General features: G+C 49.5%; 1 protein-coding gene across 6 annotated transcripts; it reads left to right on the forward strand.

The window, feature by feature from the left end:
- Nucleotides 1–1,863: 1,863 nt before the first annotated feature.
- OSR2 (odd-skipped related transciption factor 2) lies at nucleotides 1,864–9,628 on the forward strand. 6 transcript variants are annotated; one of them, XM_013064790.2, is made up of 6 exons: nucleotides 1,864–2,267; nucleotides 4,940–5,758; nucleotides 6,075–6,238; nucleotides 6,349–7,117; nucleotides 8,187–8,286; nucleotides 9,053–9,628. In XM_013064790.2, the coding sequence occupies exons 2-6, from the start codon at nucleotides 5,358–5,360 to the stop codon at nucleotides 9,233–9,235; spliced, it is 1,617 nt and encodes a 538-aa protein (XP_012920244.1). In that variant the 5' UTR covers nucleotides 1,864–2,267; nucleotides 4,940–5,357; the 3' UTR covers nucleotides 9,236–9,628. The 6 variants fall into 6 exon arrangements, with proteins under 6 accessions (XP_012920244.1, XP_012920246.1, XP_004768963.1 ...); XM_013064791.2 differs by lacking the exon at nucleotides 1,864–2,267 and having other exon boundaries at nucleotides 2,274–5,070; nucleotides 5,162–5,758; XM_013064792.2 differs by lacking the exon at nucleotides 4,940–5,758 and having other exon boundaries at nucleotides 1,866–2,267.
- The last annotated feature ends 245 nt before the right edge of the window (nucleotides 9,629–9,873 follow it).

Genomic DNA, 9,873 nt, shown 5'->3' on the forward strand with positions numbered 1-9,873 from the left:
GTACAGGGTGGGAAGGTGTGAAACCTGCCGCTGGGAAGTTGCTTCCACTTTGGAAGAGGAAATACGAAGCGTAGAAACACTCTTCAGGTCACCACCCCGCGAGTGTGTGTCCTAGGGATCTGAAAGAAGAGAAAGTTCCCTCCAAATTTTCCAAATTGAGAAAAGCTGCGGAAGGAATGAGGTGGTTAGAGAGAGGGGACCACAGGCATCCCGGTAGTTGGAGCTCAGGACTGAGCGCTGAAATGAAAGCACCCCTATAGAACCCACTAGGGAAAACCTGTTTTGTTTTGTTTTTTGAAACCCCTGAATTCTTAGGCATTCTGCTACTTCCATACTGTTTGTCAAATCTGCTTTTTAAGCATTTAAATACTGAAATATATTAAACACGAGGGTCTCCATCCCAAGCTCACTTTTTAACCTTCGAGAACTGAAATTGGAAAGAAAGGAAAAAAGGATCTACAATCCCTGGATTACCTTTTACCAAAGGAACGAAAAATTCTATCCATCTGGGCATACGTAAAATAGAAGGAATTGTATATTAATAAAATAATATCTCGTAGCTTCTGCTTGGCTCAGCAGTCACTGGTTAACCTTTTGACAAGTTTTAGTCTTCTGCTTATATTCATCCACTACCCCCGCATGATGAGATTATTTTAATTGTCCTTTGGGGCTGCACATCCAAAACCATCTTTTGACGGAACACTTATATTGTACAGCATTTTGGCTGGAAGATTTGCGCCCCTCAAAGTGTGAACTTGCCAGGGGTTAACGCAAATCCCCTCTAGTGACTCGTCTGGGACGAAGGGCGTTTTGCTCAATGTTGTTCTCTCAGTTCTCATCTGGAAAGAGGCTGTTAAATGAGTGTGTCTTTCCCTTTCTGTCACTTGATCACCCTACTTACAGCATAGCTGAAGTGCGTTCTGCAGTTAGACTCACACAGGACCAAGCCTTTAGAAGAACCTGTAAAATGTATCTACACCAAATTCGATTACCTTTCCTCGAGACTGAGCAATGAAGTGTTTCTTTTTTGTTTTTGTTTTTGTTTTTTGTTTTGGGCTGGGAATGGAGATGAACATGTTTGAGAAGCTACAAGAGAATTTTCCTAAAATTTTAAAATGACTGTTCTTCACCCATTCCAGATGGAGTCTTTATTGTTTGCCAATGGGTTGCAGATGCCCACCCTTTGACCAAGTTGGTTTACTGCTTATAAAATGTACCTTGACTGAATAAACCTTAAATGTTGGAAGAAATTTCTTCTGGGGGAATCCCAAGTATGTCTTTGCAGTAATTACGGAATTAGTCAATTGTCACCTCTAAAAACAAACTTCGTTTTGAAAACAGCAAACAAAAGCAGACTGCAGATATTGTCATAATTGACAAAAAGTATGTACAAAGCTGTATTTAAAATTGAGGGAAATGTGATACATTTTGGAGAATCCAGTCTAGCACTGATTGACTTTACTGTACGAAAAAGATGGTTATATTAAACGTGTTAAGATGTGGAAATTAAGCTGGCGAGAGCGTCAAATAAGACTACAAAATGCTCTTTGGGTTTCTCTGCAGGGTCTCAGGAAGCAGAGAACCCGCTGTTCAGTTTCTAACAGTATAAGGAAAAGTGGCACCGAGAAGGAAAAGGGGGTGGGCTTTGCTTATGTGTGAGTTTTGAACTGAGTCACCTTCGGCTCATCTCTGGAGCAGGGAAACCTCGAGGAAACCTGTGCCTTTAAGACTCAGTTGCTATCCAAACACAAGTAAACAGAGTGGACCATTAGCGGGCGCCGGGCGCGGAGGCGGAGCCAGGCTCCGTGGGCCCCGCGCTGCCGCTGGACGCCCGCGCGAAGGGGAGGCGGGGCTGCTACTAAAGCCCGGGACTCCTGGCCGCGAGCAGCCTGGGGAGGGACGCGGGCGGGACAGAGCTCGGAGCGCTCGCTGCTGGAGGGTGATGGCCCTGCGAGACTGCGGGCTCCGACCTTACCCGGAGTCGGCGGCGAGAGGCTCGCGGAGGCGCGGGGTTCCGGGCGAGCGCTGAGCTTCGGCTCCAACAACCCCCGAGCTTTACCAACTCCACGTCCAAGGACCCGGACGAAGGCTGGGATCCGCTCTCGCTTTTGCTGCTCGCCGTCCTCCAGATCATGTCCGCGGCTCCCGGGATTCCGCTCGGAAAAAGAAGTTTGCCCCGCGTGGACCCAATGACCTTTCCGAGCTCCGCGCCTCACCACCTGGGCCGGGTCTGATCGGCGCTGCCCGGGCGGACCCTTCAGAGGGAGGTGAGTGTCCGCTCTGAGAAGGAGCTGCAGCCGCCTTAAGGAAGAAAGGGTGCAGGGGGTGCAGGGGACACTCAGCTTCTCGGTCAGGCGTGCCGCACGTTCAGAAATTGTGAAAAGAAATCGTACGGATGCAACCTTGGGGCATTGTGTTTCTCACTGTATCGGATCCCCCGCGCTCCACTCCCGCCTAACACTTAAGGACACACACTTTTATGTACTGTTTTTAGTTTTGTTTTGCGACATTTAATCTAAGCATTCAGCAAGGCTTCTTATAAAAGCTGATCGACGTATGCTGAGATAAAACCCCCTGATCCCGTGGTGTTTCCGACGGGCCGTAGTATTCCTGGTCCACCCGTCCCGGGGCAGGCGTGGCAGCGCAGCGCAGCGCCAACGCGCCGGGGCTCACACTGCCTGCCTAGCCGGCGCGTTTCAAGAAGGAAGTAATAATAGTTCAGACCTAGGTAATTTCTTCAACCTTGTTGCTGGCCTTTTGATTTCCCCCTCCCACCCTCCAGACCTAGGGCGAGGGGGGGTGGGATGCAGAAGGCAAATTCCCCTGGGGTTTAAACTCTTAGATTCTCGAGTAAGTGCTACAGAGAAAGGACTGGTGTTTGCAGGAAGGAGGGAGAAAAAGGTGTTTGTGGAGGGAGCGCGAGATCTGTCTCCCTACCTGTTAGCAGAGAACAAAAGAGGGTTGGCGTTTCCCGCAGCGAAACGGCACAGACAGCTACTTTCTCTGCTGAACGAACTGCAGTCCCGAGCAGAACAAGAAAATTACTCACGCAGGGGGAGCGAGGGAGCTGAGAGAAACAGAACCCAGATTATGCGGAAGGCATCTTAATTTAATTAACTCCTTGGGAAGGCAGAGGCGCTGCGAAGGGGCAGGAACTTCGCGGCCGTTTTCCTCTGTTCACCTGATCCAAGCTGGCCATCATTATTACTTTTTAAATGATCTCCTTAGATCTACTAAGACTTTCGCTCGGATTTATGCAAAATTCCACTGTGGCTTGGGCTGAAATTCAGCGAGTCTATGGATCCATCAGTCATTTCTCTCACACCAACCACAGGTTTTAGCAGATGACCCCTGACTGTATATTATATTTAGATAACTCAGTGTAATAACAGCATTACCAAAGAGCAAGACTCTATCAAATTACCGCGTACCTTTTTTTCTTCAATGTTTTGAAAGCTTCACTGAACTGAAATTAGTTATGTACACTTTTTTTTTTTTTTTTTTTTTTTTTTTTTACTTGTTGACAACCAGTGAACTAAATTTTACAAAACTTCTGTATATGCCTGGAAATCCCTATGAAGAAGACTGATGAGAGAAAACTAGTCTCAGTTCCACTGAAATATTAATGTCTTCATTGGTTCCTTCCTTGTAAAATTAAAAGTAACCAATGGTCGGAAAAGGGGTAGTGGAGAATTGACAGCAAAGGATGATGACCGCTGTTATTGCCTGAAACTCAGTGTGGGAATTACATGCTCAACTCTAGACAAAACGAAAGTACTTTAGATCTTTTGCGTGGACTTAAAATATCTTTTGACATACATTTCCAGCAACTCAGTAGAAGAGTGGAAATCTAAATTCTGTAATTATTTATGGCAAAAGTGTTTGGTGAATATTTAGAGTTGTTCTATTTCTAAAAGGGTTGAAGTCACCAAGGATTTGCTGTTCCTCTATGAAGAAGATCTCTGTCCTGCAAATTACTATGAGATACACTTTTGTGCCACTTTGAGCTGAACTGTAATAGAGTTGCTAACTTTTGTGTTATAAACCATTTGAAGAAAAGGGAAGGGAGATGGCATTCAACTTTCTGCTGGCAGAATTAACATGTAACGTTTAGGGCAGATTTCACTTTGTGCACGTAAAATGGAAATCACAGGTGGGATATTCCTCCAATTGACACCCTCTCCCCCCAACCCCCCCATAACAGAGGTAGGAGTCATACTTTGCCTCCTGTATTTATTTCTAAGAAATCTAGTCTGGGAATATACCCAAATATTAATTTCAGTTTCCTCTCTATGGGGGAGACCACTTTTTAACTCTAGGGAGAAGATAATATTTTGACTCTCCGGAAAATCCTCATTACACAAAAAGAAGGAAATAAAAGCATAACTTACTATTTTGATGGAAGAGGGAATAATCAGATAGATTACCATGAATGTTGGTACCTTTTTTTTCCTGCCTTTCTAGGAGGGCTTGAGGGTTGCCACTGAACAAAAATGAATCGTGATTTGTGGTGGGAAAATTTATTACTAATGGAGGTTTACAGTTTCGGTTGAATGGTCTGACTGAGCCCCTCTGACTGTTACACACCTCTCATTAACTTCCAGTCTGAACTCCCAGACCAAATACCACGAGGCAGAAGCGGTTCATTAATAAATCCCTGTCTCTGAGCATTCCAAACAGAAGAGGAGGGGGAGAAGGTGTGAGCCTCACTGAGAGGACAAAATTCTGCCTTGTCAGAGCGCTGTGTCATTAGCGCGTCCCCCAGGTCAGCCCTAGGAGCCCCGGGCAACACTTCACAGCGCCCTATAGAAGATTCAGACAACTAAAGGGGTAGATGATGAGGGTTAGAGACTGGACAAACCTTCCCACCTTCCCGCTGGGTTCAAAAGCTAGGCTGAAAGGTCTTTGGCTCTAACCGGCCTGCCGGCCCCCTTTCCAGGGAAAGCACTTAACTGTGAGTCCCGCACCTGGGGAGCTGCCCTCAGAGGCAAGGCCCAGGTCCGCAGAGCTGGCAGAACCATTGCTAAAAGGCAGCTGAAGTGGGCAAAGGTGGGCCCACCCTGAATGCAGGTGAGGTGTCCTGGGGAACCTGAGTCTGAAATCAGACCTCTCTGTTGTTATTTGGGGGGCAGAGAGATGCGAGTGCTTGCACCCTGCTTAGGCCCCAGGCCGCCCACGTCTCGGAGCAGATCAACGACCCTCCTCCTGGCGGTCAAAGACGCACTGTACCTCCTCAAACGATCGATCGCTGTGGCTCCTTGGCTGCCCCTTTCCTGTGCCTCCTCAGGGCGCCTACTCGCCCCTCCACTCCTCTCTGTTCTTCCCCGGAGGCCTCGCCGGTGCAGGAGCGGCTCCTAATGCCAGGCTGGGAAGCCGCTCCGGCCTCCCGAGAGCTTGGCACTCAGTCTGGGAGAAGGGGTTCGGGCCTCAGGGAGGTTCTCCGCCCACCCGCCCCTATTCCACACCACCGCAACTCACCCCCTGGGAGCCTGAACCATCTGGAAGGGATCTTGGTGGGGGGTGGGAGGGAACGGCCCCTGGGAAGGAGGAGGGGGCAATTCCAGGCTGAACCCGGCCCCCGAGGTGTCACTTTTCTTTCCTGTGGCCCGTCACCGCTGATAAATGGGACTGAGGCAGAGGAAGGAAAAAGAAAACGTCCGAGGTCAGCGCGGGGCGAGACTGGCCCCTCCGAGGGCCCGAGGGCCCTGCAGCGCAGAACGCACGGGGGCTGCGCTGCGGCAATCGCGGCGCGGCGGGGGTAAGCGCGGGAAAGGCGACCGCGGGGAGGGGCAGCGGGCTGGGGGCGCTGCAGGAGGAGCAGCCACAGGGGGCTAGGAGGGACCCTCCACGTCATTCCCCTGGGAGCTCGGAAGCGCCCCGGCAACAGAGACTCGGCCGCAGGCCTGCGGGTGCTGGTGTCTCGGCTGGCCGTCGGGTTTGCCGGAGCTTCTCCGCACAGGGTGGGGTGGTTGGGGTGAAGTGGGTGCTGCCTCTGCTGCACGACTCCTCCCCGCCCCCCCCCCCACCTTTCTTTCTCCCGTTCCTTGCGTGCTGGCATTCCGACCTTCCTGTAGGCGCCCACATAAAGGCTGCTGGGGTGCGGGGCACCCGCTCGCCAGAAGGCCACTTCCTGCCGCGTCTGACACCCTGGCCCCGGGGCCGAGCTCCGTGCTGACTCGCCTGGCAGGCGCTCTGCTGTTCCCTCACCACTCCTTTTGGGGACCCCGGAGTAGAGTGGGTAGGAAGACTTTGAAGGAAGGTGTGGTAACCCTTGCTGGCGCCAAAGGGTGGGCCGAGGGGGCTTAGATAATAGTCACAATTCTCCCTCTCTTCCCCTGCCATTTTTAGGGTTCGCTCTGCGTGCTGTTGCCTCTCTGGGTTTTCACCGGAGCCCCACGCCCACCTGCCTCCGAGTCCTGGAAGAAAGGGGCGGTTCCCTCCGCCCCCCAACCACCGGGAGAATGGGGAGCAAGGCCCTGCCGGCGCCCATCCCGCTACACCCGTCGCTGCAGCTCACCAATTACTCCTTCCTGCAGGCCGTGAACACCTTTCCCGCCGCGGTGGACCACCTGCAGGGCCTGTACGGTCTCAGCGCCGTGCAGACCATGCACATGAACCACTGGACACTGGGGTACCCCAACGTGCACGAGATCACCCGCTCCACCATCACCGAGATGGCGGCGGCGCAGGGCCTCGTGGACGCGCGATTCCCTTTCCCGGCTCTGCCCTTTACCACCCACCTCTTCCACCCCAAGCAGGGAGCCATTGCCCACGTCCTCCCAGCCCTGCACAAGGATCGGCCCCGTTTTGACTTTGCCAACTTGGCGGTGGCCGCCACGCAAGAGGATCCCCCTAAGATGGGAGACCTGACCAAGCTGAGCCCGGGGCTGGGTAGCCCCATCTCAGGGCTCAGTAAATTGACTCCGGACAGAAAGCCTTCCCGAGGGAGGTTGCCCTCCAAAACGAAAAAAGAGTTTATCTGCAAGTTTTGCGGCAGACACTTTACCAAATCCTACAACTTGCTCATCCACGAGAGGACCCACACGGATGAGAGGCCATACACGTGTGACATCTGCCACAAGGCCTTCCGGAGGCAAGATCACCTGCGGGATCACAGGTGAGGTGGGGAAAGAGGTTGGCCTTGGAAGGGAAAACGACTTTGGCCAGAGTACTGAGTCCTGAGAGACATTCCAGGGTCACTAAAATCCCCTCTGAACTAGAATATATCCCCAAAGGCCCTCCCCGGCCAGCTACAACTAATCCCGAACATTTACCTTTTTTCTCCGCTGTCTCTTACCGGAGTCCTTGTTTGGAATGCGGGAGGGCCTTTTCTCATCCTTGGGCAGTTGCAATCTTGTGGGTTAGTCTTGGTCCTGGGATCTGTTTCCCAGTTTTCTCCCAGTTGCTGTTGGGGAGGTGGAGAGGGTACAGCCCAGGGACCCCAAAGACCTCCCCATGGTGGGTATTAGTCCAGGTTGCAGTCAGACCATTTCTAATGTTCTCAGGCCATCTTCACTGGGTTCCCTCCCTTCACTATCTCCCCACCCCCAGGTGCACCCCAGAGCCTGCCAAGGCAAACTTTATTTTATTTTATTTATGAGGGTCTTGAGATCACTGAATTTAGAAACAGCTCCCCACAACCCTTCCACGACCTTAAACTCTGCATTCCTAAACGGCAACTGAAGAAATACTATAACGTAAGTGTTTTCATTGGGTGAAAACCTCCCAGGAGAAGGGCTGGTTTATCTTCTCTCTGGACTCTGCCTGCTGTTCCACAGGGTTAGAACTTCGGTTGGGATCTTCCTTGGCTATTTAGGGATTTGCTAAAAATCAGTTGCCCTGAATTCCACCTTGCCTAACGTCCTGATTTGGCCAGTTTAAGTACCAAAGAAAGCCGAAGAGACCAGGAAGGACACATTTAGCAGGATTTTGAGCTCCAGAATACAGCCAGAGAGGGCGATCAAGTGTAGATAAAGCCAGCCTTCGGTGAATGTTTGGAAGAATCTGTTAGTTGAGGTTAACCATAAACAGAATTACACAGGGGGGAAAAAACACAATCTGAAAACATAAATAATGGGACTCCCGTTTCTTTTGTCTTTTCACGACTTCCTCTTGAGTAACTGTCAAAAGAAACTCCTCACCGTGGTCATAAAACCATTTCAATGAAACCTTATATTGATTTACAGGTATATCCATTCCAAAGAAAAACCTTTCAAATGTCAGGAGTGTGGGAAAGGATTTTGTCAGTCTAGAACTCTAGCAGTTCACAAAACTTTACATATGCAGGTAAGTTTGTTTTCTTGTTTAAAGACAATGGCTGGTTTCGTTTTATGATTTTTTTTCTCCTTACGAAGGTGTTTCATGGCAGACTCTTTCTCTTAAAAGGCTCTGTTTAGATTTAGTTTTCTAGGTGGGGAAAACAGCACTCAACTTTTTTATAATCCCCCCCCCAAATTTAATCTTACTTAACACAAAACATGATTATATTTTTCTTAAAGAAAAGACCATTCTCTGTATTCTAAATCCTAATTTTAGAATTAATTTTTCCCCCATCTGATCTGCCCTGCATTTAAAGCTTTTGGGAGGAAATAAAGGTAATTTTGATAATGGAGGCATGGTGAAATCCCATATGCTCTTTCTCCCAGGGGCCTCATAATTTGTAGTTTTCTGAACATTGAGGAATAGTTTAATTTTCCAGCAAAGAGAAGCCTTATTGCCCGGGAGAATGTCGTTCCTTAAGAGAGGATTAGAGTTTTTCCTTCCTCCTTTTCCTGCCTGTGACACGGTGATGAAATGTAAAGACCTGGAAATCACAAAGCCCACCGGGGTGGCCACCAGCAGTTATCAGTGTAATCGGGGGCCCCTATGTGTGCCTGCGCCTGTGTTTTCGCGATTGGAGGATTAGGAGCCAGATTTGTTCCTGCAAGTCCCCTCTTTTGTTGTCGTGCGCGTGTTATGTTAACGCTTGTGATACCGATAAGACAGAAACTATTGAGAAGGGTGCGGTGGTGGTGTGAAGGATTAATCCTTTGCTTGCTTCACATCTGAACAGGAATCTCCACACAAATGTCCCACATGTGGAAGAACCTTTAATCAGAGAAGTAATCTGAAAACTCACCTTCTCACCCATACAGACATCAAGCCCTACAGCTGCGAGCAGTGCGGCAAAGTGTTCAGGCGAAACTGTGATCTGCGGCGGCACAGCCTGACTCACACCCCGCGGCAGGACTTCTAGAGAAGCCCAGGATGTGTCCCATGCCGCCGCTGCTCCCCTCCCCAGACACCTCTCCACGCCTCTCACCCAGGGGTTGCACCCCCCAACCCCTTACAGACCCCAGCTCTTCCCCTGCTGCAGCCGTACCTGCAGCCCTGGGGAGTTAACCCTTCTTCTTGAGGACTGAGAACTGTAGAAAGCCACACAAGTACATCCCTTCACAAAGAGCATATGCTAGTTCTTGTAGATATTCACAGCTCATTTTAGAGCTCTGTACATAATGTCGTGGGTCTTTGTTTTGTTGTTTTGTTTGTTTTTGTATCTTGTTGGATGCACCTAGATATGGAAAATGGAAGCCAAATTTATCTCTAAAGAGTGTATTTCCAAAATAAAACTCCTTCTTGTTTGTTTCAATATTTCTGCAAAAGTGTCTTGCTATTTAACTGATGCTTCTCCTCTGGGTTCTGGAAGAATAGGATACCTCCAAAATATTCAGTATAGAGGGTGTTCTCTATCCCTAAGTTTTTAAAGTAAGACTTTTCACAATTCTTTTACTGAAGCTTCAGCTCTTCCCTCTCTGTATTGTGGCATTTTGGAATTAGATGGTTTGGAGTTGGAATTTTTGTTTTTCGAAGATATTAAAATTGATACCCTTAAGG

Source organism: Mustela putorius, unplaced genomic scaffold, assembly GCF_011764305.1.
Source record: "Mustela putorius furo isolate JIRA1106 unplaced genomic scaffold, ASM1176430v1.1 tig00000228_pilon_pilon_pilon, whole genome shotgun sequence".
Lineage (NCBI taxonomy): Eukaryota > Metazoa > Chordata > Mammalia > Carnivora > Mustelidae > Mustela > Mustela putorius.